The 27,865-nt window shown below is 39.6% G+C and overlaps 2 protein-coding genes across 10 annotated transcripts in view; both read right to left on the bottom strand.

Moving 5' to 3' along the window:
* Positions 1-18,416, bottom strand: part of mtss1 (MTSS I-BAR domain containing 1) — a 45,736-nt gene extending 27,320 nt beyond the window's left edge. For 2 of the 5 annotated variants that reach the window (XM_081716995.1, XM_081716997.1), the window contains exons 1-3: positions 17,661-18,414; positions 10,657-10,718; positions 7,945-8,018 (exon numbers count right to left, since the gene is read on the bottom strand). In XM_081716995.1, the coding sequence (XP_081573121.1) occupies positions 7,945-8,018; positions 10,657-10,718; positions 17,661-17,732 (208 nt within the window). In that variant the 5' untranslated portion in view covers positions 17,733-18,414. Of the gene's footprint in view, positions 1-7,944; positions 8,019-8,546; positions 8,664-10,656; positions 10,719-17,660 lie in introns of all 5 variants that reach the window. The other 3 variants (XM_081716993.1, XM_081716996.1, XM_081716994.1) reach the window with 3 other exon arrangements.
* Positions 18,417-19,235: 819 nt separating this feature from the next.
* On the bottom strand, positions 19,236-26,895 carry osgn1 (oxidative stress induced growth inhibitor 1). Of its 5 annotated transcripts, none has more exons than XM_027026304.3 (6): positions 26,755-26,895; positions 25,086-25,159; positions 24,659-24,795; positions 24,309-24,500; positions 23,657-23,748; positions 19,236-21,997 (listed from the first exon to the last, which is right to left on the bottom strand). In XM_027026304.3, the coding sequence occupies exons 2-6, from the start codon at positions 25,141-25,143 to the stop codon at positions 20,872-20,874; spliced, it is 1,605 nt and encodes a 534-aa protein (XP_026882105.1). In that variant the 5' UTR covers positions 25,144-25,159; positions 26,755-26,895; the 3' UTR covers positions 19,236-20,871. The 5 variants fall into 5 exon arrangements, with proteins under 5 accessions (XP_026882105.1, XP_081573127.1, XP_081573126.1 ...); XM_081717001.1 differs by having other exon boundaries at positions 24,659-24,753; XM_081717000.1 differs by lacking the exon at positions 26,755-26,895 and having other exon boundaries at positions 25,086-25,758.
* Between the last annotated feature and the right edge of the window lie 970 nt (positions 26,896-27,865).

Raw genomic sequence — 27,865 nt, 5'->3', positions numbered from 1 at the left:
CTTGTATATGAAATAAGTGAACATTATTTTGAACAGAAACTGTATTTCACCTTCTAGAAGCATTTTTCTTACATCCGATGGAGAACCTATGCCCAAAACACCCAGTTCCTTAGAAAAGCTTGGGTACCACACTGTTTACTACCTCTCTTTTTCCTTCTTCTTATGTTGCCAGATTTGTGAGTACTGACATTTGTTTCATTTGGAGCTAGTTTACCATTAAGCCATTACACTTAAGCCATTACACTGGCAGTATCATACAGAGGTTTAATTTAAAACATTTTGACCAATTTTTAGCACCTTAGCATCCTTTATGTCTAGGGCTGGATTGTATTGGCTATTTTGATATTGCAAAAGGTTGCATTACGCAAATAAATTAAACTATAGAAATTTTTAAAATATGAATATTCCAATTTCTACAACCTTTAATTAAAATATATTCCATACAGCAATAAAGTAGCTATATTATCTCCTTATGCTACATAATTTTCCATTGCTAGAGTGATAATTGGCTCCAACTGTCAATTTAACAAATTACTATCACATTATTTAAATCAACAGCCAAAAAATTACAGTTTAAAATTTTCCCCTAATACTGTTCAGGCCCATTAGGCTCCAACGTCCACCAAAAAAAACCAAAAAAAAACCAACAGGACTCCTTTTCTCCTCCTGCCTTTCCCTTTGGTTTAGGCCAAAACAAATTCCAAATCTTTTCCTTCTTTATACAAATGCTAGTGTAGCTAATGCCCACACAGCTCCAACATGCACAAAGACATCCTGTGTGTGCAGACACACAGGCCGCCACTGTTCACACCTACTCAACTCAAGCCCAACTGTGAGGTGGCTGCCTTAAAGGAGAACACGAGTATTGCTGTAATTTCTTACTGCACAATATGCTGTTGCTCACCTTAGCTTTCTTTTAGTGACTGAGCCTGCTTAGTAATTTTGAAAAAAATGTAAAATAAATAAATAAAAACAACCCATCTGCCTAGGAAAACACAGAGTGGATGAGTTACTAGCCAGTTAACTGATGGACAATACTTCCAAGCTGTGACCGGAATTCTAACATTTGAATGTGATATGGGTGTGCCAGGCCAGTTATGTAACTGACACCTCCACTGCCGTGGCAACCAGTCATGAGGGAGTTCCCTGAGATCTGGAAGAGAATCACAGCATTGTTTGTTCAGCCCCTGAAAAACAGATGAAGCCAAAACCATCGAAAACAGCCTGGAGCTGTATCGCTCTCCACTGTACTCAACGAGGTGAATCATACAGCATCATCACTGACCTCTCAAAGCAAGCCAAAAAAAGAAAACCTAATTTGATCACTCCCCTGCACCTACATCAAGTTTGTAGAGACAAAATTGACAAAGTAATGTGTCAATACAAGGTTCCTGCTAAATTACCAAGTATGAGAGAAGGAGAGACCATACTGAACGCTGGAAATAATTAATCAGTGTTGTAGATGCCATAAAGTTTTTCTTGAAATCATAACAGAAATAGTCAGAAGACAAAGTTAAATGCACCAAACTTCAGAAAGCCTGGAATGAGACTCTGTACAAAGGATCGTCACACCAATAAGCGATCCTTTCTGGAGTGGAGGGGTCCACACGTCAAGCTCCTGTTCTGGAGTGGAGGGGTCATGGAACAGGCCAGCTGTCCTCCCCCACGCTCCAGTGCTCCCAAGTGGCATTGCTGTGGTCAGTGTGTGGATTCAAGTGCAAACAGAGGCACACAGACACGCTAACTTAGCCGTGGGGCTCTGGATTCCCTTGGCTTGCTAATCCTTTGTCTGGAATGTGTGCAATGGAGACTGACGTTTATGCATACAAATGGAGGGAGGGTGATGCAATGTAACGGACAGCTGTCCCTTACAGTGTCCCCTCCCCCACCCCATACAGTGAGCCTGGTGTCCCCTCACCCACGCCCTACAGCGAGCCTGGTGTCCCCTCACCCACCCCTTTTAAGGCCAGACAGCCGAAGAGGAGAGAGGGCCCTGATGACTCATCTGCCCAGATTAATGCCAGGCTTGAAACAGGTGCATGACCAAAACGGTACAAAGCTTCTCGCTCAACCCTGACGAAACCATATCTGAGCTGAGAAGGCAAGTATGGATTATTCCGTTTTCTACAATACAGTCCATATGACAACACTCTTAGTGGGTGGTTTTAATAGCCAATTGCTCCATCACTCATTCGTTTTTGTTGAGAGACAAAGGTCAGAGTAAAGGTCGCTCTGAAAAAAAGCACTTCAGAACAATAAAGGAGGTTGTGCTCGTCATGCTACAAATGCTTTCAGAAAGGTTTCCATAAAAATGGAAGTCACTGTTGCTCAGTAATCTCCCTTTCTTGATGAGAAAGGAAAAAACAAGGCAATAATAAAAGTAGCACAAACCTTTGCCCAGCAGACTATATATTCAGGCCAGAACAAGAAGAAAACAGACAGAATGAGAAAGAAAACAGCTTGCAGCTTAGAGGCTCAGGCTTTTCACACAGCCCTTTTACACAGGGGAGGAGGTGGAAAGGACAACACAGAAAACTTACATCTAAATCACATAAGAGCAAGGGAATAAACAACGGAGTGGTGAGAAAAGATTTGAGGGAGGGGAAAAAGATGGCTGGATAATTACAGGGACTACAGTAGAGGGCATCCTGTGCCTTCTCCACCCTAGGAATGACAGGGTAAGTGGGCTAAAAGTGTCCAGTCTAGCACAGTTGTTGATGTACTCATGACTACTGAAGAACTCTCACTCACACACACACACACACACACACACACACAGAGCTGTCTGTTCCTATAACTTGCAAGATTCTCAGGATTAGTGTATGCTCATACTTCTCAGTGAAAACGACAGTGTTTGACAAAACACAAAGGCGTAAGCAAGATCATATGATGTCTTTTTAATCACATTTTAAAAGGAGCTGATGGCCCAGTATTTCCATACATTTCAAACTGACTGAATGCCTCAAACGTTTTATATATTTTATCATTTTCCACATATTCATAATAAGTATTTTTAAAAGCCCCCCCCCCCCAAAAAAATTACATCATAAGCAACCCTGTTTATTCCTAAATTTCTATATTTTTTCTTTTCCGACATAGTCTACAGGTACAATCTGTTTGTTTGAATATTATAATGTTATGCAGGTTTTGTGGAGATGTGCTCTCACAAATAATTCCCAGACATAGGCATATAGAGGCAAGGGTGGATTTTTTTTTTTTTGGTTCCAAGTAAAATCCTAGAAATATATCTTAAATACTCCCCATTTAAAAAATACACCAAAAAAATTATATATATATATTCAGAAAAAAAATATTCCAAAGTACTGAAAAAAGCATGCCACTATTATTATTTTAATTTTAAATTATATTAATTTTTATTATTTTCATTAATTTGTTTATGGGGGCGGGAGAAGGGGCGAGTTTGAATAAAATTTGATAGGAGTTATTACATGTAACCATATTTTTAGGAAATTTCAACATGTGATATGTTTGAATGAATACAGTTTATTGATTAACTGGGATAATAACTGATAACTTACTAAATGTGTTCCAATCGAGAGGAAGCTACCAGGTAAACACATTTTGAAGCAGTTTTCTCACTCCTGAAATAAAGGTAGTCCCACCTTTAAGGGGGAATTAAATAATTTATTTTCTAAGGTACCTCATTTAGGCCCAAGACAACATGTTTATGAAATGTAGGCTTTGTCTGCCTCGTTTTTTAGCAATATATCATATTTATTACTGCAGTTCGACAGCAGGTGTTTCCATGGCTTAATTTGTTTAATATAATGCAACTACTAATCCTGCAACTTTCCAGCTAGAAATGGTAATCAGCTCTGACCAATTCCCACAGCTATGTCAAAGCCAGGAAAATACAGTGTGGTCTGGCTGCATCCTGGATCTTGACCACTACTTTTCAGGGGCCTTACCAGTCTTAGTTAGGAAGGCCTGTCATTTTTCATTGGCTGTTCATTGGATTGTGCTCTTTGATTTGTGTCAAGGTTTACTTTGTATCCACATTGTAACAAAAGGTTTCATTTGAAAACAAACAAACAGGTCTGCGCCAATCTTATCCAGCTAAAACAAAAAATAATAATATTAATAAAAACTAGTTGATTTAGCCCATTCAGTGAATTTTATTAGGACTAGTACTATGAAGTCTTGTCATCCACACGTCCAAAGTCTTAAAGTGACTGGAACGTCACTCTTCAGTTTAAATTCACACTGCGTATTGGTTCAGGAGAGTTCTCGGCATTCCCTTTCCATTATGTGCATATAATACTTTCTGCAAAACAAGGCAAATCGCTATGACTGGTCATGAAAAATCTCCTGTGATGCCTCCCTTAACAGTTATTTTTCATTTGCATAGATGTCGTTACCTTTCCATGGATTTAATGACCAAATCCATGATGCAGCCAAATTCACCTTATAAAGATACCAGTTCAGCATCTGTGCTTTTAGGTAAGATAAGAAGATAGCAAGGAGTTGTGAGTAAATAAAAAAAGTGCAGGCTGTGCTAGAATTTATGATGCAACAAGCTGAATGCAATGCCTGGCAAGGTAACTTTATTTATTTAATTAATTGTTTGTTTGGTTAGTATTTATTGCCAAATAGCCAAGTACCTTGGTAGGCTGTGATTACCAAGGCAGCTGCCTGCATAATGGAACACAACCATTTTCTTTGTGAAATATTAATGTCAGCATCATCTTTTTCTAAGTATTATGCTTTGATGGGAAAAGTCTTATTTTACTGGTGTAAAGTTGGAACTGGCATAAAGTTAGAATTTAAAGCCTTGCTACATATAAATACCACAGCTTGATGAGAACTGCACTGCAATACAGAAACTCAGAAAGTGTGGTACCCAGGGGATATTTGCTGATTGGAACTCTGTGTAGCTCTTTAGGTCTACGACAGAGCACAATTTTTCTCTTCCTACTTCCTGAGGCATGCTGCGTGATGTCACATATCCTCATCCAGCTCTTGAGGTTCATTTAACTTGTCAAGGAAAATGCATGCAGTAATGATAGCAATTATAATACATGAGATTTAAATAGCACTTTTCAAGAACCTGAAGATGCTTACAACTACAAATATACAGTACATGGACCATCAGAAAAGATACAATAATACAGGGGTAGACAATACTGACTAGGAAAGAGCATAGTGTAAAGTCAGGGACAGATTAGGCTTGAAGAAGGTCATACATTAGGGGGAAATTGTATGTTTCACAATTGGATTTGATATGGAGAGAAGTAGACTGTCAGATATGTGAGGGGAAGGAGTTCCAGAGGCATGGAGCGAATTTTGAAATTGCTTGATGGCTGAAGCTCTGAAGGCTCATTGTAGAAATAGTAAAGAGCCCAGCAGAAGACCTGAGAGAGCCTGTGGATTTGTAGACAGAAGAAATTAAGATTGATAATAAGGTACAAGATTGCTGAGAATGGGTTTAATGTACTGGTGTGACCGGATATAAGTGAGAAGATGAGCAGCAGAGTTCTGGACCATGACAACTTTGCTTGTAGCAACTTTATTGCATACAAATGCATTCCAGGACAATTTCTTTTAATAAAGCTATTACATTTTTGTCAAATTCCAACATGCTGGCGACTCCAGTTCTTTCCATTTAGGGCACAATGCATTTGCAGTAAATGGAGATGCTTGCTCACTGATTTGTGGTTCTAAAATTTCAGCATACACCTTAAAACTTGGCAGCCCATGAAGAAAACAAGAAACGGGAAAGCAAAACACAAACTGCAGCAACCTATCCTGTAGACAGACAATTAACAATAAGTAGAAGCCCTCCTCTAAGAATTAGAAACTGAATGCATCATTCTTGATAATAGATTCTATCCTAAATCTCCGGTCAAGACTCACTAGTAAGCCAGAACTTTAATACAGCATCAAATGCAGCCTCTATGGGAACCACTACAAATATACCAGATTGACCAATGATCTACCATCTACCGTGCCTTCAAAATACCATCAATGTGATATGGAATCATAATATGGAAGGGGCAAGAACCATGCATATTGTAATGTAACCTCATACTTTACCTCACATTATACAGTCCGAATTAATCTGACACACATTCAATGAAATCATGCCATAAAATTAAACTCCAAAATGTACAATTTTAACTTTTGCAACATACATATTATACCTTGGTAGACAATTCTTATTCCTCATGTTAATTTAATTACTCTTGTTTTTTTATTCTTTCTGATAAATAAGCACTGAACAAATCAGATGCCTACTTTCAGAGTAAAATTAATTTTAGATTGGAATTTTAAATGCAATGACCAAGAACGTTGTTCCATGTAAAAATGATTGCTTCCCACAGTTGCCACAGATAGAACTGGGAATCATATGGAGTGATGGAGACAAAATTGGTAAAAGAAGGCCAGAATGTACAACCAAGAATACTGGACATGGCTCACAATGCTGAAAATGATCAGTGTACTGAAAACCAACAAGTTGTCACTGAAAATGTTTTTAATACACATTTCTGTTTAGACCTTCATTATTCTGGGCATGTTTCAAGCAAGCAAACATAACAGAGCTTTTTTCTACCTATGAGGTCAAATGTCACAGCTCACAGCTAATGTTCCGTCTCCTAACACTCATCTCAACTGACAGCCTTGTTAATGTTCGATGTACAGAATAACATTCTAAGGAAACATCATTTATTTCACCATGTCTTCACTGAATTACCCTTGAATGTGTTGCAATCATAAAGCTTAATTTTCTCTGTGCAGAGGTGCGCCACATGATGCACAGTACAAAAACATGCTTCAACAACTTGCTTACAATCACATATTTCCACCAGACAGCCCTAAACCCCAATTAGCCATAGACTTATTGGGGTAGCCATTCCTTGCCTCACTCCCCAAACAGAGGTTAATACCAATCGTGATTGAGCGCGTGATGACTTCTGTCCACAACATAAAAACAAGTGGCAGATCCAACTTGTTGCATGTTTTTGCAATATATTTTTTAAAGTGGGAAGGCTTGCAATGAAGGTATGATGAAATTAATACCATTTTGATTTCAAGATGATAATTTCTCTATATTTCCACATAGACTTCACCACAAAGGACAAAACTACCTGACAAGATTAACTGAGATCAAGTCTCACACTGACACCAAACACTATAAATAAAACACTGACACTGTATTCTTCATAAACCAGGCCTGCTGGCTACATGAGTGTGGCTGAAGGAGTGTTGACAGCAGAGTGTGATGATGCATTACAAGCAACAGAAAGAGCTGACGAGGGACTGTCAGTAATTTTAAAAGAGCTTCATATGCTAGAAAGAGAGGTTAGCAGCGTGGGAGTGCATTTAGCATCATTACCCCACCCCTGCTTAGGTAGTTCTAAACAACGGCAGTCCCCTTGTCTTAGGCACATTTGATTAAGTGTGTATTTGTGTACATGATTCCACAGTTTAGTCAAGTGACCTTGTTACCTTACAGTAAAATAGCATTTATACATTTGAAGAAAGTAGAAGAAAGCATAATTGCGAGCTACTAAAATCTATGGTACCCAATGCCCACATGAAACAAAGCCTCAAGATGACAATTAAGGAGCAAGTCATTTTCCAATGATCATTCTTTACAGTATGAAACATGTGAGCTACACTTCATAGAAAAATGCAAAATGTAAAAAAATTAATCATTTTCATATTGTTTGCTACTTTTTGGTGGTAAAAACTATTTACTGTTCCTTTAAATATCTACTTATCAAATTTGTCTCTAATGTTAGAAGCACAAATGTTGAATTCAGTTCAGACCTCAGCCTTGCACATTTTTTATAAACTGCCCCTGATGCATATTTGCTATATATACTTTTCTAAGAATTCTGACTGTTATCTTATAGCAGAGAAAAGCAATGACAATAAGCCCGAGAGCAAAACAGACTATGAGAAAAAAAAATGTCTTCTCACCACGTGTTCCTGTTGCAATGTCAGCCACCTTCTGGAAGGCATCCAAAAAGGAGCCTGTGACGATGATAGTTGTCCTAAGAAAGACACAAAGAGAAGCAGGATCAAAAGACATAATAAATAAACTAAATAAATAAACTATTTGGGCTGGTAATTCTGAGCTGACTTTCACTAGACATGGTGCTATTGTTATTATAAAAAGCAAATTTCAAGTGGCCTTTCAACCTAAACTGATAGGGCAGGTTTCCCAGACATTTTGGATTTGGGTTTTGGATTAAGTACAGGCTTGGAATCACCACTGGAAATTCTTTTTAGTCTAGTGTTGGCCTATATCTGAGCCTGGGAAACAGCCCTTCAGGGTACTTTATGCAGGAATATCCTCAATGAAATATACGATCCTGCTAGGGTAATTGTCTGCTCTTTTCAAATGTACCATTATTAAGGCTTCTGAGAAACTGATTATGGTGCTCAAACGTAAGACTAATAAAACTGATGTCCTAGCGGTGACAATGAGTGAGAATGCAGAGGCAGTCAGCATGTGAGGGCATTACAGTGCATTTGTAACACTAAAGTGTTAAGTTCAACAGGCTACTGAGCAGACATACAAAGTGTCATCCCTCTGTGTTGTCCTTTCCTGGACACCAAGTGTCTTCCTCTGTGTTGTCCTTCCTTGGACACAGTGTGTCATGCCTCTGCATTGGCCTCCCCTAGACACAATATACCTACAATAACAAGCATTGTGAGCACTTCCCACTTTTATAGGGAAAAAAAAAAATCTCCCCACAGTAGTCTCTTCTGCAAAAGCCAAAGCCCCAGGCTTAGTAAAACTAGGCCAAGATACAATGTGAAAGCAGTTCACAAGAAAACACATTTGCCGTTTTACCCCAAACAATTTAAAATAAAGGTGGAACTTTCTATAGTAAGCTTAACTTGAATCAGTATACGTACACTCATTTATAGTCGGCCTCCTAAAACATGATCTATGTTGGAAGATGTTTGACTTTATGTAAACATCACCCAACCCGTTCCCCTATTACATGTCCTTCACGTAAACATCACCCAACCCGTTCCCCTATTACTTGTTCTATAAAATCACCCATGACACTTGTTTTAAAACAAGAGATACATGTCACCATTAATACAGGTGAAAAGCAAACTTGTTAGGGACCAAACACCTCATTGTTAGAAGCCCTACTTGTGTACTTAACACCATTAAACACAATAACTTCATCCCAGATTAGCACCTTCCTTTTGTTACATAATTGCAGTGACAGTCACTGCTAGTCCTCACTTGCTACCTAGTTCCTATCACATGATCGCATCCAAACAGAGAGCAAGAGCTAACTTGCTTTTCCTGTGACAAGTGCGACCACCTACTGCACCCCTGATCATGCTTGAAGGAGTGCTAACTGCCAAGTTCTGTATGCATGGCTGGACAGATAAACACGACTGCCTCCCTGTGCTCTGAATCCACAGTGATTAAACAAGCTCTCTCACCCAGCAGGCCATGGCCATTTTTTGCTTCTATGGAACCAACTCGCACATGTACACACACACGCACACACCCACCCACCCTTGTTAGATGACCAATCAAGAACACTATTAGCACTTTTAAAGTGTACTCATACACTTTAAAAGTATCTAGTATCTAGTATTCAATAACATTGCATGAAAGAATATTTCAGTATCCTATACTCTTGCAGGAGTATAGCAGGTTCTTGCAGGAGTTGAGAGGCATTAAAATGGGATTCCTTGATCGAGTAGCTCTTTCGATAGTGCTAAATGTGTGCCAGGAGTAAGGGAGATGGAGGCATACTGATGGGGTCAATGGCGCTATTGTAGGGACCTATTCAGAGCCCCTCTTCTGCAAAGAGACCTGCTAGTGCTAGTTTATCAAAATACTGAGGCATCAGGTGATATGAACTACAAAGTACTGTCTTTCAACACCACCTGCCTGCCTATAAGAGGCCTCCCAGCCTTATACATGGTTAGCATCCCTGAATATGAACAGGAGATTATAGGTATTGAATTTAAGCGATAAGACTTTTCTGGAACACTAACAGAGTATAGAGGAGCAAATTGGAAACTACTCACACATTTTATAGTATTTTGATTCTAAATCTCTTTCCTAATATATTCAATGTCTCCCTCTACTGTTCTTGCAATCTTCTCTCTTTTGCTCCTTGCCAACTCTCACCTGTGTAAGCATCTTTGTCATTTCTCACGTTCAAATCTTTCAATACCTGTTTCACTGTTTGTACAATGTTTGTATCTCTGTCTCTTCACACAGTATGCATATTTTGGCTATTGTTATTACCAGTAGGCTTCAACTCTAGCCCATCAGATACTGGCTATTTGCCAGTGTTCGCACACTTCACCATATATTGATCAATAGCTAACCAGAAATTATATAGCATGAACTGTGGTTGTCCCCCGTCAAAGCTACAATCAATGTTCACTGGTCCATAACAATGCGGTCATATTGTAGCCTAAACAGCAAGGAATCAACAACCATCTGATCAGTCAGATAGAAGTGAGACAGTAAGTTGTCCTGAACACAGTAAATTGTGTGAGTGAATTGTGTTTGATATTAATCAGCAAGAGTAGACTGGACCTTTGGGAAGGTCAGTTGCATGTTTGCTGTGTATGCTCTGTGCAAAAAACTGAAGATCACCATGGGTATGGTTCATGTGAAGGGGAGGAGCCAGCTCTTACCTTAGCTGTGACTGCAGCTTAGCCCCTTTCGTGACAAAGTCTTCCCATGCTGGGTAACTTGCCTATGGGCAAACACAGAGACAGAGAAAAAGAGAAGCTAGTCAAGGTAAATAGTGGTAAATCATTAGACGGAATCAGTCTTTTGGTCTCCTTTACTGCTATGATCCTAATTCTCTCTCTTAGATTAGATTTGTGTTAAAATTATTTCCACATCTATGATATATCCATTTTATCTATAACACTTCTGGCAGGTTTAGCAGGCTGGTTATAGAGTGTGTGATATGTAGTGTTTGATAGAATATGAAATGAAAAGGCAATGTGAATAGGAAAAAAAAAAGACAACATGATAGCAAATGTAAAATGTGATGTGAAAAATATTCTGAAACATTGAGAATATTTTGGAATATCTTGATTTCATAGTCATTATGAATCGCTTTATTAAACAACACATTTTGAACCTGAATATTAATTTATTTATCAAAATGTATTAATCATCAAGTGGTACAGGCAAAGAACTTGTGAATGAATCTCTGCCACTCCATCCTATTGTGTTTATGTCTGTTGTATCACTTTGAAGGCCTACAAAGACATAATTCCATCTGGAATGGGTGCATATGGGTGCCTGTATAAGGCATGGAGATGGACAATACCCCTTAGACAATAACACTAATTCTATCCCTCATCAACTGGACAGACTGTTCTTACTGTGAAGCAGCATACCATCGTACTAACATACTACATTAAACATGTAGATATGCCTACAAAAATCTACACTGGCCTACTACTGATTGGCACCTGCTACATGCCAATCTACAGGTCCACAGAATTATACTTTAGTCTTGTTGCTGAATCCAGAGTTCCAGATTTTTGACACAACCAACATAAAACTGCAACAGACCTGGATGATTCAATTAATGCATATCATTTTATAATGGAGCTCAACATACCGTTTCTGTTACCAACAGTATTACATGCTGGTTGACTATCCTTCCTTTGACAATCATGTTGGAGATGAACCTTCAAGCAACCTCAAAAGTCTCCAGAGCAAAAACATTAACTCCAGAAATCAACAAGATGTTTCTAAATCAGCTCTGCTTGAAAACTACTCAAATGTAAATTGTGAGCATGAGAAAGAACCAAACATGACAGGCCTGTACCGGACAGGAATGGCCCAACCACAAGCTGGTGCAACTTTTAAGAAGGAGCAGCAACAATAATTGAAAAGGCAAAACACACATGGGTGTGATTTCACAGAGGGACCTCAGTGTGAGACAGAGACAACAAACATGCTAAATCACTCTGGTAATGAACAGATCCACACTCAGTGGCAATTGGAAATCTAAAAAAGTAACTTAAAAGTAGCTTTAAAAATAATTACAAAAAATTATTTTAAAGTCAGTGGTTTAAAAATATTTTGAGAATTTCTGCACCTTGCACTTTAAAAACTTGGATGCCAAAATCTGAAACACTGGTGCTTACTTAAAACCTGCCACTGACATGTCAAAGCTGAAACAGAACTACAGTCTAGTTATCAGTAGAATAAATACAACTACCCACAAATACCAAATCCTAGCATTCATGTTAAGATGGATAGATTCAAACACAAACTACATAATGACCCTAGTAACTACGTGCGGGTAATATGGCAAAAACTGTAGAACCATGATACTTAGAGATCCTGATATACATCATGCATCACAAATATTCAGGTTTTCTGAGATTGGCACATGGTGCACCAGAAAACAGGAGCAATATTTGACAATGTTTCAAAAAGGCTACAACCGTCCCCCCAAACAACTACATTTTTTAATGTAAGAAATAACAAGATGTTAAAACACAACTGGTAAAGATAATCAATTATGTGATTATATAATTTAACATCCAATTAGCTCTTTCACTTTGAACATGACAGTGCGACAATGACAAGTCACCGGCATATGACAAGAAAGAACGACTAATATATTTCAGTGTATTTGGCATTCAGAGACATAACTATTGATTGCCATATAGCTGTTACCAGCTCAGAGTTACCAGCTCAAATTTGAAAGCACAAAGCCATTCGCAGAATGACATCAGAGAAAACAACCTGGTGAAATTATGATATTCTAGCCATTTTTCAGGCTTCTTCTCAACCCCTTCCATGACTACTTGACAAATGTTAGATAGTAAATGTAAAAAGCAATGACCCAGGTATGACCCAAACTAAACCTTGGCTCCCTTTGTCCATTCTCAGTAGTAATTCAATGAAGGAAAATTACTTTCAAAAGATTTTGGAATGAACTTTGCAATTTGCTGAAAAGACAAGCTTGGCCCATTTTCCTCTTGTATATTACAAAGAAAAACCTCAAATCCTGACATCTTCCCAGGAAGAATGGGGAAAAGTTTGAATTAAGCTACACTCACAGCCTACTAATTGTGCAAAATTAGTAAATGTACATATACTTAAACAATCCTTTACAGGAAGATCACAAGATTTGCTGTCTTGTTCTAATCAAGACTATTAGCAGAGTAGCAATCAAAGCCAATTTTAATTAGGTGAGTAATTTGCAATCACCTGTGATGCAAGAGAGAAAAAAAATGTCGACTTTAATACTGCAATACAGAGCATGAAAAGTACACGAGGGACGCTCTGAAATTGTCAGTCTGGTTTCTTCCTGCAGCACGGAAGTTTCGCACTGGTGTCTCATGCTGGCGTCTCATGTATTGGGTGGTGGCCCTTTGGCAGCAGTTAGTGAAACTGTGGCCGCTCAGCCACATTCACCACATATACCCATTCAGTGTATAAAAAGAAAATTGACTGGGTGGAATTTTTAAAAATGTAACATCTAGCTATAGAGTATCAAAACAGTTCATGTATGCCATCACAGTTTGATTAATAGTGCAATGTACTGGAAAAGGAATCAATAAAAATGAATAAATAAAAATAAAGAAAGAAATAGTAAAATGACAAAATTGACAGGCTTTTTGTTGTTCTGCTCCCTCATCTGCATACTTGGACTTCCTTCTTAAAGCTTTCAGCATGAAATTATCACAAGAATTTTGTTATTTCTAAGAAAACAAATAACATTTTGTACAAAACCTCCCTATTAAAAACTTGGTGGGAGAGAGCCACCTCCGCAAACCTTGCCTCCAAATCCAGCCAAGTTCCTTTCATGTTTTTGCAGTTACTTTACTTCTGTCTCTTCGCTCTCTTTCTTCTCTAGAGAAGACCTTTCTTATGGGCCCACTCCCCTGAGTTTTGCCTTCAACTATATGAAAGCCACTTGATCTCATATATTCATATTATTCACACACATACATACATATATATATATATGCATACATATATATATATATATATATATATATATATATATATATATATATATTTATTTTATTTTTTTATTAGTAGTTGCTTTGCGGGTATCATAATCTTGTCTCTTTCCCTGTTGCTATGGCAAAGAAATAGAGACAAAGAGAATAGGAAGAATAGGAAGAATAAAAAAACCTGTTGGTCAGCTCTATAGAATTACAAAACATCAACATGAAACACACAGTACAGTAAGCAGACATTTCTTTGAGAGTCAGTATATGAAACATATATCAAGGTAAATTCAGGCCTGAAGTTTGCAGTTTGCCTAGTCAACCATAAAATGCGTTAATTAGTATACTGAAAAATAGCATGATTTATATTTTCAGTCTTAAGAGATCATAACTTACTGACATCTGAATGGAAGCAAAATTCCCTCCTAGAATAGAAAACAACTATGAAGTTTCACTTCTAGGGCTCAGATGAGTGAAAGAGCTGTCAGGTTTGGCCTTTTATCAGGTGTGTTCTGTACTTACACAGGAAACACCTACACATGCCAGCCAAGAGGCACACCTTCATATGCACGCACTGATGCACTGCCCTACCTGCAAATCAGGCCCAGGAAGTACAGCTCTACTCAGAGATTCTGTGAACCTACTCCCAGTAAACCAATATCCTGTGTCATTATCGGGATATTTACTATTTTAGAATAAAACGACTTATTTTGTTCTCACAGAGTTATAGATTAAACAAATGACAAAAGCATAAATATAAAAACCAATACATTTAACATCACATACAAAGAGGAACAGAAATCCAATCCAACAATCCATGCCAACCAGTGAGAAGAGGTACTCTAATGGGTTCCCAGCTATGGTCTGCATGCGACTCCAGGGAGATTTAAACAAGATGCAACATTTTTAAACATGATAGACTCAAAATGTGTAACAGAACTTGCCACTTTGAAAAATCAAAACAGAATATTGCTATAGCCTACTGACAGTAATGTATTAGAGATTGTAGAGCTAGCAAAGTAGTTAAAACACAACTTGAGGAGTTAACGGCAGACTATTATCTAGGCTATAGCCTGAAATGTATACTGCTAAAAACACACTGCTGAGTAAAAAACATGTTAACTGGCTCTCAATGAACATATCCCTGAAATAAATAAGTAAAAGGCAGTTAGTGTAGTTATTACAGTCCAATTTACTGTATTTCAATCCATTTCAAGGCAAAAATGGGTAATCCCCTACTAGGTAATTCACCACCATAATTTTGCAGATCTGATTATTACATTATTCTGCCATTTACATGTCTGTAAACTCAGGGCCCTTTTAGGTAGGTTATCAATTTCTGTGTTCAGTCTACTGGCTATTACTCCCACTTAATCAAATCTGTTGTGTAGGGAAAATTACATTTTATTGGAGTTCTTCAAAGATTTACACATTATATCACTCATAACAGTACAGAACATGCAATACAAAATGGACAAGCTCACCCAAGACATTTTTATAGACCGGTAGACAGTAAACTTATTTGGGCAAAGCCACAGCACAGCATTGTCGATAGAATCCCATGACCACCTGCGCAAGCACAATAGAAGACTGGTTCCTATCAGGTATAGGCTTCAGGAGACTTAAGTGAGCCAAAAAGAGGCAAAGAGGCCACAAGGTAACCAGGGAAGCTTTGCTTTCAATCACTCTACATTCAAAGCATGCTGCCTTAGAAGTGAGCTAAGATCAGACTGGCCCACCGTCATCCATGCTCATCACTCTGCATGCCAAACAGCAAAACCGAAGGCAGCAGACACCGATTATTCCTCAGCCCCCTCAGGATGACAGCAGTCCAACAGCCAAGTGAATACCTTGCTCGGCACATTCTTGAGATTCAACATGGAGCCCCTTCCCCCTCTTCCTTTGTCGGTGCCCTTCAACTCTTTCATCGTAATGTGTACACACTACCTTATACTGGCCAGACCTTGTCATCTTTGTAGGTGAGGCTCCTCTGAATGCACATGTACACCATACTGCAGTGTTCTGATGTTCATATGTTTAAACATTTATGCTGTTCAAATATGAACTAGTAGCATCTGCATATGCTTTTTTAAATACAGGAACAGGTTTTGTAATTTTGCTTAGCTGTAGATGTTTGACACTAGATGGACCATGAGAACATACCAGAATCTTATTTTAAAGAGAATTTATCAAGTTAAATTCCAATCACAGTATTGGTTAGAAAAATAAGATATTTTCCCCCCGATTTGTTTTTTAGATATTTTTGGCCTTACTTCTAAACAGTGATTTAAAAACAATTATGCTGACTTTATCTAAACAATGCATGGATGAAGTCCAGCCTTAGATGCATAGATGCCACCAATTCCAAGATACAGATTAAATTTAATCCTAAATGCAGATACAGCAATTGAAACCAAAGCTTGATTCAGTTATTACCTTGGAAACTATTCTGACAGATACCAAGCAAATGAACCAAAATGTACTCATAGCTATTAATAACAATAGGGTAGGCTGACAAATGTGTGGGACACATAGGGCAGGCAGACAAATGTGTGATTTTCTAAGATCTATAATTAGTGGACTGCTGGAAAAAGTATCTATGCTGGCTACTTATTTTACCAAGGGAGAAGAGTCAGACCAAAGGTAAACGAGCCTGATAGTCATATTGCAAAGTGTTGCAAGTGTCGCTGGATCATACCTTTGGAGCCATCCCACACTTACCATGTGACTAAAGTGTATGTGGATAAAACACACCCATACACACTAAGGGGATATCCTGCATACTCCACATTTCCTGTGAGTCAAGTAGCCTGTTTCCACACTCTTAGGGCACAAACTTAAATAAATTAAGAGGGGGCGGCAATGGCCCCATTATCCCTTTGCCAAAATGTTTAGGCCTTCAGCCCAGAGTAAGCATAAAACAAACAGCCAACAAATAGCATTTTCCTTTAATAATGTGGGAACTGCTTTAGCTTCATCTAAACTCAAAGCTACCACAAAACGTGTTGTAATGGCAGCTGGACTCACTGACTCAAGCCTGAGCAGAGAATGTTTGCCATGTTTCCCAATTCCTCGGAAGCATCTAAAACGTAACCAGCCTGAGTCATGAGATAAGGCACCGGTAACACGTAGAGCCTTATACTGTATCCAACAAAAATATTTAGTACCGTCACAGTGAAGTATTTGGCCACTTCCATTCACTAAATATTGGTACATATAGCTACCGCATTTGCAAATCACAAATACGCTTAACTTCGATAAAATATGCAAAGGAAATGCAAACTAATACAGGTTAGATAGTGAGTAAATGTATAAATCATGTTAGTTCATTATGACAACACTGAAACTTGTGTTAAATTGTAATAAAGGTCCTGAATTTAATTTGCCTTTTATTGGCGAATAACTGTTTGGTATATCAGTTTTCTTATAGATTAAGGATATACATGTATTTTTCATTATTTATTTATTTTCTTAAAAGCCATTAGAAATCTTCAATTTTCAGTCGACCAACCAGCGAACTGTTGCCAGCCTATGTGAAGCTTCGTTGGTCAAATTTTGTATGCCAAACAGATGGCAAATAACTTATGATGAGGGCATTTGTACAAAGTACATATAATATTGATCAATTAACGCAAATGACCGAGCCATAGAGATGAATTTGGTATAGTGAAAGACATCATTAGCTATCCATTTCGAGTTACCTTCATGTCGTTCATGATGGTTTGGAAGAGCCCTCCCAAAGCGCTACACTCCTTCTCGATTCCCGCATCCATTTTCCACGTCCGAAAAATCCAAGAACACTGACCCCGGAGTTATCTTCGTGCGAGCAAGCTTAGAAATGTGTTATCAATAGGGAAACGTTTCTGTCAACAATACAACGTTAGCTGGCTGCCTCCGCCAAGGTGAATGTTCCCAAAAAAAGACAAAATGGACAAATAAGGAGAAACAGTAGGTGGAGTATTCCTCGGATAGCACAGCTAGCACTGCCAGGCTAGCCGGCTAATTAGTACTACTACTAGCTTGCTAACTTAGTAAACCGATGTAAATGCATCGCGATTTCTTTTATTTTTTAAAAGTACACGAAGCGTGTTAAAATCGTCCGAAGGTCGTTTCCAAAATATGCCTTCAAGCAAATGAACTGGCACGCAACCCTGTAGATAGACCTGCGAAATCTATAATTAAGACAGAGAAACTACCTGGCTAGCTAGCTAGTTACTAACGTTTAAACGGATTCAAGTTACTTGATCAATAGTTGCATTAACCCGCTAGCTTTTTTCAACCTTCTTCAGCTCTGATCATGGTCCCATTCATCTGCTGATCCAAACGGATGCCCAGTCCTCGGTCCAGTTATTTTAACTTTTAAATGAATATTCACAGACCCACTGTCACTAAACCGTTTCAACTCCACTCGTGAGTAGCTTCCCTCTCTCCTGTATGCCTACAGCTCCTAGTTTACGATCCTAGTTTAGGGCGGAGCTAAAAGCTTTTGGCTACCTTCGGAGTATTTCGTTACACTTCGGAGTGTAACGTTAGTCCAAGCTAATACCTTCACCTTCAACATTTTTGACTTTACTGTGAGCTACTTTCAAATTCTCTTAAATTTGGTGAACATCTTAATTTTAATTTCGTAAAATGTAAGAATTGAGGGCAATAGCCTCCTTTTCCACCGAAGGAAATCATCTTCAAAAAACATTTTTATTGAAGAGAAAACCTCACCAATCCCCTTCTATAATCCAGAAATCCTAAACGCGATTCTGTATCTACTTCTAGTTTTCTCAATCACACACTTGTCTGATCTATTATATTTATAATGTTATGCAATTAAGTCTGATGCATCTTGTAGATTGCAGTATCATGGCAAGTCACACAGTCCACGCCCCCTAGTGGTTGTCCGCCTCTCTCCCAAAATAGAGAGGTCACCTTGCTCAGCTACTTAACTACTAACTACACTAAGACATTATCCCAATTTTTGAAGAAAAAAAAAAGTGACCAGCTAAGGATCAGCCAATATTGTTTTCTATATGTAATTTAAAATCGAAGATATTTCAAGATGCCCTCTAAAATAACGATGGCACACGTTTACTATGGAATATCCTATACAGAGAGGACACAAAAGGGAGAGTTAATGAGCGGTTTTTGTTCACGTGCACGGTTCACATGAGCTAGTAAACTAGTGAATTGTAGCTGCGTAGCGCTGTTTGACGCGTGCGACTGCAACATTAATGGCTTTACCGTCATCCTGTGGTAAAGCTTTGGAACTACACCAGACACCAAGATATTTATCCCAAAACATTGGGTGATTTATTTGCTTTTAATATTGTATTTTTTAGTAACAATTTATTCACGTAAACGGTGAGTCAACTACACTATTTTTTACAAAAATATAAGAATGCAAACATTAAATCAGGGAGCCACCATCAATTATATCTAGAGGCTTGGACCACCACTGTGGATTTATAATGTAATTTAATCACCAAAAAAAAAAACCCACCCACACCCAAAGTTTATAAATTTGTCACTTGGAATGCTTCTTTAAAATGTTTACTTTGCACTATATAAAATAGTTTCAAACAAAGAAATTGCTTTTTGTATTCAATATATACACATTTTCATAATTTTGTTTTGAAAAATAAAAGTATGCTGTCCCTTGTTTTACATTTAGCCTTCTCCCTTTTTAAAAATTCAATTATTAAAAATTAAAATTTACTTCATTTAAGGCCTCAATTGCTTCAATGGCAAACAAATATTTGGCCCAACACCTTCAATATCACACAGGTCACCTTCATAAAGAACTTGGTCTTCGCACACATGCAGGCAATTTATGCAGGACTCTTGAATCTAAATTCAATTTCAGTAGTGCAATTACACAAGGAATCACCAAATGTGACAACATTCATACCTGCAAGGTCAAACCGTGCAGTAAGGCTCCCTAGTAGTTAAGATCCAAGTTGGAACTTGTTTGCTAATTTTAACATTGCTTACTAACACATCATTACACCTCTGTCTTCATAATGTCTATTGGTCTTAATTTTAGCAACTTGTGACCACACACACAAATTAGTAAATTACTAAGAAGGTAGAATACCATTATTTTTTAATGCTGAAGGCAAATCAGACAAAGGATTAAGCATAGGGATGATAAAAAATACCACTATAAATACATATAAAAATGACTGACTATTTGAGAACACATACATGTGTTAGTATAATAGCTTGACATTTCACAGCAAAAGTTTGAATCATGGGACAGACACACACAGACACGTCTGTGCTAGTCCTTCTATGAATAGAGTTCATATTCAAAACATTAAAAGAAACAAGTAAATGAAAGCAAGTACCAGGACTGATACAAAAACAAAATTTGCTTGGCAAAGAGTTTAGTATTCCCCATATGAAGAATTCAGGTCATTATCCATCATTATTGCCTTCAACAGCCCCTATAAACAACTCATTACAGAAAAAGTTGTACAGCAAGTATTTACATGGAAGGAGTACAAAGAGTGCAAACATTTTTTTGGCACAATAACTATGCCATGACAGAAGTTAAAAAAAAAATAATAATAAAAATAATAATAATTCCCTGAAGTCTTTGAGTACAGTGCCTTAAACTAGCGAGATATGCAGTTTTAACACCGTCATGCATGTGCAGAACACCAGCATGTACCGACTGTTGTAATCAAGGCTGGGTCCTGGTTTGTTAAAAGCACACAACAGTCCAAGCAAACATTTCACATGTTTTCCTCCTTTTTACCCATTTTTTCCTTCTTCTTTTGCCCTCATTCTGGGCTATCCCTTTCTTTGCAGACATGGAGCTGCTCAGTGATTAGTGTTTCTGGCATTACAGGGAGTTCATTAAAGAAGACCTTCCCCTTAACCCTTTAAAAGCAGATGAGCATGCAGCAAAATAGTCAGTCATTCAACTTTGCCCATTTCTCTCCTCTCCAGTCTCTCCTTCACACTCTGTCCCTGTCCCCCCTCCACACACACCAGGCTGCAGTTGGACAGTTGGTGACTCAGCAAGTGGTAGGCGGAGCTCTCTGCTGTGGCCCTGTCTGGCAGTGATCGCCGTTTGCGAGCCAAGTCGCACGCGATCGCCAGGGCACCCCCCTTCAGGAAGCGAACAAAGTTTTCGCCGACCAGCGGGCCCATGGCATACAGTCCCGGCTCCTGCACACACTCATATGTGTATGGGTTAACGTCGATAGGATTGCGCCGGCAGCTGATTGGCTCGCCAGGCTCCAACCCCAGGGCTCGCCCCTGCTCGGGCGCAAACCCCAGGTCTGGGTGGGAGCCAATTAGGACCAGTGCCATGGAGACACATAGCGCCATCTGATGCCCTTCCTCCCCCTCCAGCACGCACTTGCCGCCAGGCTTGAATGCCACCACGCGGTGCTTGGGGAAGCTGAGGTAGCCAAGGTAGCGGGCCACGTTGTCACCCCCGCCAGGCAGCGGTACACTCTGGGCTCCTGGCTCCGACTCAGCGTCACCCGGCTGGTACTGCTGCTGGCTCATCATCTGGTGCACTTTGTGGTACTCCGGGTACAGAAGCTTGGGCAACTGGTTGAAGATGAGAGCCGGGTCAGACACGGAGCGCCGAAAGGCGTGGTAAACAGGTGTGTTGAGGTGGTGGGCAGCCAGCACTGCGTCAGCTGCCGTCAACCCTGCACCCACCACCAGCACGGGCTCAGATGCCCGGCCCAGGCGCCCCGACAGAATGGCCGCCTCCAGCTCCCAGAAGCTGTGGCACACAAAGGGCAGTGTCTCGCCCTCTATACCCAGCCGGGCAGGGATGTCGTGGGTGCCTGTGGCGAGGACCACGTTCTCAGCCTGTACAGAGAAGGGCAGGTCCATCATTGTGTCAGCCCGCCTTTGCACCCCCTCAACCCTCCATCCAGAGCGTCCGGGGCCCAGGGCCACACGCTGTAGTGACGTGACTGTGGTGCCACATGCAAAGCGCCCCTCCAGACCCATCTGACTGACATAGTGCTGGTAGTAGGAGGCGATCTCAGTGGGCGTGGCCCGATCATTGCGCACGCTCCTGAAAACACAGATGTGCACGCATGCAGAGGGAAAGTGTTAGAACTATTAGATAAGTTACATATTTAGTCTCAGAATAACTTCACATGATGGATAAATACAAAGAAAAAAATAAGTTAAAAAATAAAAATATTCATTCTCACACAAAACTAATATGTATGGCCATCAGAAAATACTCTGGTTGAAACTTTTTAAGACATGTTTGTTTCAATGACCATTGAAGTTTTTGGAAGTAGCAAAAGAATAGCACATTTATTAATCCATAAATTAATATTCCATCATAACTACATACTATAATCTAAGGTGTTGGGAAATGGATCCTTCCATTGGATTCCAATGGATTACAATACAACATAAGGGTCATGTTAAATGTTAACATTTACAACTGGAAAGAAAGACACTATAATTACAATGGTAAAGAAAACCTTTTTGAAACAAATTGTACTTTTGTTCCCATTATTCATGTTAGTTCAGGATATTAAAAATATTTTTATTGCAATCAGCCTGAATGAAAGGGTCATTTGGAATATGGTAGAGTGAAAATCTTCACCAGTACACAGCCATACTGCACCTTCCTTAAACAAAGTGAAACCTCGACATTTTGTACATAAATCACAAGTTCATTCCACTTCTATCTACACAGCCCAAATCTCAGCAGCAGCTGCAGACCTGAGAACTGGTTTCATCCCTTAACAAAACAATTGATACTGTTGGATCGTTTGGAGAGCCTAAAATCAACACCGGAGTGGAAGCATGAGTGCTCTGGCCCCTCTTGGCAATACTCACCCTGATAGCATTCCAGAGATAAAGCAGCCAATGCTGTTAAAGCACCCAGCACTGTGGCCACTAAACATGACTGGCCCCATCTTAGAGGAACACAGCTACACAGTGGTAGACACTTACTGTTGACTTCTGCCAAAATGCTAAATTCTCTAGCTAATAAGAGGTTTAATAATATTTAGAATTACAACTGAAGTTTTTATTTTTGCCAGAAATGTCTTTGCCGAGTCTGTACTTAGAAAGACATTTGAGAGATTTCACCAAGAAAGAATATTGGCCAAAGGTCATTTTTCTTCAACAACTTTGTATAGTGATATTGTTACAAAGGCGGCAGCCACCCTTTCCTTCCTGGGTTCAAGTCCCAGGTATGGTGGTCTTCGTTACACATTGTGTCAGAAGTGGGATGGCAGTGAGAATTGGAAGCGTGCCCCAGGTTGATGAACCCACACTTCTTGTGAGGGGTATGGTGTAGCCGGGTGCGAGAGCCCCTGATGAGGGGCATGGGCGTAGCCCTGATGGAAAGGGCATTTGTATGCGGAGAGACATGTAGACAGTGTCACATGCAGGGGATAATTCCCAGAGGTGAAGTCATTGTGACAGGGACCATCACCCCCCCCCCCCCTCCGAAGGGGAGGATTGTGTGATGTGAGACCGTCACTTAGGAAGGTTAAATGGATACTCTGGCTGCTATGCCAGGCAGCTGGCTCTTTGGTCTAGTGTCAGAGCTCATGTTTACCTCCCATCAGCCTGTATTTGAGCGCTGGGTAGGGTGGCTGCCTTCAGTTTTTGTAACAGTTATATAGAATCATTGTGATACAGTTGCAACATCTCCCATATCGTCTCCAAGCTGATGCAACACTCCTGTTACAGTCTGGTATACCTGCGTTTGTCCCTCATCCAGTCCTTCAGTTTGAGGCCTGGAAGTTCCATCCAGTTGGCAAGGCTGAGTGTTAGCATAGAGCCCTCCATCGCCTGCACGTGCAACAAAGACAAGGCAGTTAAAGGAGGCAAATGGACATGTGGAGGATAGGATGAGCAGCTGATCGGCACTCCTGTATGGGTGATACCAGCACCAACGATAATGTTGGTGCAGGCATCTCACACACCCAACCCATCCACACCTGCTCCCTGAACCCGGTTCAAGCAGAGGAGTTGAAGTAGAGCAGTCAAATTTGGGTCTCAGCCACTCATTTATATTCATCCATGAAAGTTTTGTTGTACTTCTGTTCAATGTGTATGTAAATAAGGAACAAAGGATTAAGGATTTCACGATATTGCTTTGCAAGTGGCTCAGGGAAACCGTGCTTACATTAGCTAGTGTGTGCTATGGAAGCCATGGGTCATGCCTTAAAAAAAAAAAAATAAAAAAAAAATAATAATAATAATAATAATAAACTCCTGGTGGGCCACCTACTTGCAGGTTACATGTAGCAGTAGCACACTGCCTTTGCTACCTAAAAGCTCCCCCTCATTAGCACAAGAAACTAACCCCCATTTAGTGGCCAGTTTAGTTCTGAAGTGTGGACACTTACATGCCATGCTCCCCCGGGCGGGCCTTTCCCCAATACCAGGTGTGGTATGGCTCGCTCTGGTTCATGTCGCCAGAGCAACGGTGAGGTGTAGTTCAATCCAAAATCGCTGTCAGGCAGGAGCAAGGAGTCGAAGAGCACAGCAACTGGGTTTGACGATCGGCCCTCCACCCCTTCACACAGATACTCCAGATCCTACCCCCCCCCCCCCCCACACACAAATTGATTTTTAATTTTTTTTTCCTCCACTGGGAAAGAAATGAGATTATATCTTACATAGAACAACTTTCTCTACAGCAAATCTAATGACCTAATAGATTTTGATATGGCGAGCATGTGTGGACATGTCTTACCTGTTCAAACAATGACAAGTGAGAGTTCTCAGCAAGTTTTCTGTGTAGGACTGGATTAGGGTGGAAGCCCTCAGGAGACAAGTAGGGAGTGTATCCTGACAGTAGGTAGGATATACAGATACCTGAAGGCCCGTTGCCTTTTGAAGAAATGGGTATATATGCATGAATGCACACACACACACCAATCTTGGAGGGAAATGGGGAACTTGCATACATGTATCAGTATCTGTGCTCCCTGAGAATTGAACCCAGAACCCTGACAGTGCCAGTACCTTCCTCTGTCACCACCAACAGGTGAGATACAGCATCATCCAACCCTTAACCCATCACCACATCATCTCCATCAGATATCACAGCATGACAACACAAGCACAGCAAGACAAAGCAGCTCTACATGGGTCATTACAGATTAAAGCATGGTCCTTACCAATAATGACCACAGATAGCACATCTTCAGATGAAGAGTCTTTGTTACGCAGATCCATGGCTGAAGGGCTCCAGCTGTGTAAATCCAAAAAAGCAAAAGGGGTTAGTCACAAAGTCTCTCTCACACATACATCTCAACTCACTCGCTATATATAAAATGTAAATAATAAAACAGTTCCATTTTAAGAAAAATGCAACTACAAGTGCATCCATAAATCAAGACTAAAGTGTCTTGTTTCCGCTTTCCTCTTCAACTGTGGCGCAGGAAAGGAAACGACCCCTAACATCGATGCTCCACAAATATAGGGAATAAAAGGACGTCCCCTCCTTTCGGCCACGGGAGCTGAAGCTAGGACAATGTCCAAGCAAGCAACACGACAGAGGGAGTGGTACAAAAGCACTGGCACTGAAAAAAAATGCTGGATTTCGATAGCAAAAAGTGACCCGAGAACCTGGCATAGGGTTAAAACAATAAACAGACAAACAGAAGCACAGAAAGTAAAAATTACACTCAACATTGGAAGTAAATGTAAATGCAAAGAATAAACACATGAACAACAACAAAAAAAAAAAACAACCATGAACCACCGCACGTTCAACGTGCATAACGACAGATAGCGATAGTGTTGAACTGACAGACGCAGAGAAACGCCTGAAACGTTTGTATAGTAAGCTCTGTAGTAAGCGTGACTCTGCAGAAATTTTAAAGCGATAGCAGTCTAACATATGCTACTGCGTAAAACGTAATCACTAAATGGTTAATTTATGATGTCCAGTGACCAACCTGTATTCGTTGCGATGTTTTGGGGCACAGTGGCATGTTATGATTAGTATACATATTGTTTCGAGCAAAAAGAAATATCTTAGAATGAAGGCTGTGCACATGGCGCATGCGCATCAGGGAGGCCTGAAGACTGACTAGGTGAGACATAGCTCGTCTAAATGTGGAGAAGTTAGTTCCACGTTTGCGGGGCAATATTTAACGAACTGTGTACGGATCAACATAAGCAGTATACAGAACAGCCAACAGAAGTTTGGCCTTCTTGTGTTTCCTCCCAGCAAACAAGGGTACAACAAAATGATACAATGATTCGTTAGAACGTTATTAATACTAGCTATTCAGCGAATCGCCCGGTAGGTCAAGACGTGACATTCAGTTCGGAAGCAGGTGTCTTGAAACCTTTTCTCCTTAAACGTGCGAACTATAGCTTACACTAACCTCCACGTTACACATACTTTGTCTCTAGACTTTCGGTGAATGCACCATTTCGGGTTCCCGTTAAAACGAACGGTTTCCTTAACGGCAGAGTTAATAACTTTGTGCAAAAGATATTCGCTGCACCGCTCCTGTTCCCTGTACAAGTCTGACTGCTTCGTAGCGGTCTAATGCACTATGTGAGCAGATTCAGGCTACAAATCTGACAGGATTTCCATTAGCCTAAAGAGAACTATAGTTAAGTCATTATACTGCAGCAGATAGTAGCCGCCTGGTCTTGTGCTTTCATATTAACTGGCATAGTTTTATAAAGCACCCTGTAAAAAGCATTGTACGTTTCCACAGTTCATGAGTAGTTGTCAGTGCAGTACTAAATTGGGGATCGTTACTCCGCATTAGTGTGAAGATATCGCCCACGAGCAGAAGAAAGAATAATGGCCAGTTAGGTACCTACCGGTCACGCGGCTGTGTTGAAAGCTAAATATAGTTCTTTCAAATAGGTCAATCTGCTTTTTATTGAAGCGTAATTAAAATGTGGTCGTGAGATTCACTCGTCTTCTTCAGATACTGCCGTGATCCTTTTACTGTAACCACCAAACGCGTGTACACTTGGTTTTATAATTCATCACGCCCTCCTACCAGTCCTGAACCAATTAGTGGCGAATGACAATGACGCTTTGCGTTATCATTGGCGCTGTTCATGGTTATAAAAGCACCGCCCAACTTCTGTTTGCACTTTTTTCCGACTTCACAACCGCTCGACATTGATTGGGTGAAATTGCCTGTCTGCTCCCTTGAGCCAACAAGGCTAGACTACGCTTTGCACCTTTGCACATAGCTTTGTAATGAGAGCGGACTGATGAATGAAATATTTGTAGCTAATGAAACATTTACACCTGCCACTTGTGACTCATCAGTTTTGCCATTTACCTTGGGTCAGGTAACATAAAACAAGATGGATTAAATAAACATGCTACAAGATAAAAAAGACAGTTTAAATTAAAAGATAGACAAAAAAACATGAATGGATGGATGCTCCCCAATAAAAATATCTCCAAATTTCATTTCTATCTTGTTTGTTTGCTTGACTTTTTTTTTTTTTTTTTTTTTTTTTTTTACTGTTTTCATTAGGCCTATTGTGATTGTTTTTATATGGTTAGTAAGAAATAATCTCTTTGAGAAATAGTCAAAGAGATAGAAGACATCTTTGAAAATGTTCCTATAACTTGTTGAGGGAAAATGCACTAATGCACTTGTTGAGGGAAAATGCACAAATTCCTCTTCTCACTTATTAGATTTTAACTGAGAGATTCCTGAGAACAAACATCTTCAAACAGTCCATAAACAAATAAATGTCCTTATTATTCAGTGAGGTTAGGGAGATTTGCACTTAATCTGCAAGGTAAACCAGAAAGATGGATTTGAAGTAACTATCTTACAAATTCAGCTACAATCCTGCCTATTGCAAATACACTTTGGTTATCCCAAATTGAACTAGTTTATGAAAAATAAAAATGTATTTAACACACAAAAGCTAATTACTGAATATTCTAGATGCCCTAAAA

This window comes from Electrophorus electricus, chromosome 7 (genome assembly GCF_041902795.1).
Source record: "Electrophorus electricus isolate QZ-2024a chromosome 7, ASM4190279v1, whole genome shotgun sequence".
Taxonomy (NCBI): domain Eukaryota; kingdom Metazoa; phylum Chordata; class Actinopteri; order Gymnotiformes; family Gymnotidae; genus Electrophorus; species Electrophorus electricus.
Note: the sequence above shows the minus strand (reverse complement) of the source record. Positions and strands in the feature narration are given on the sequence as shown.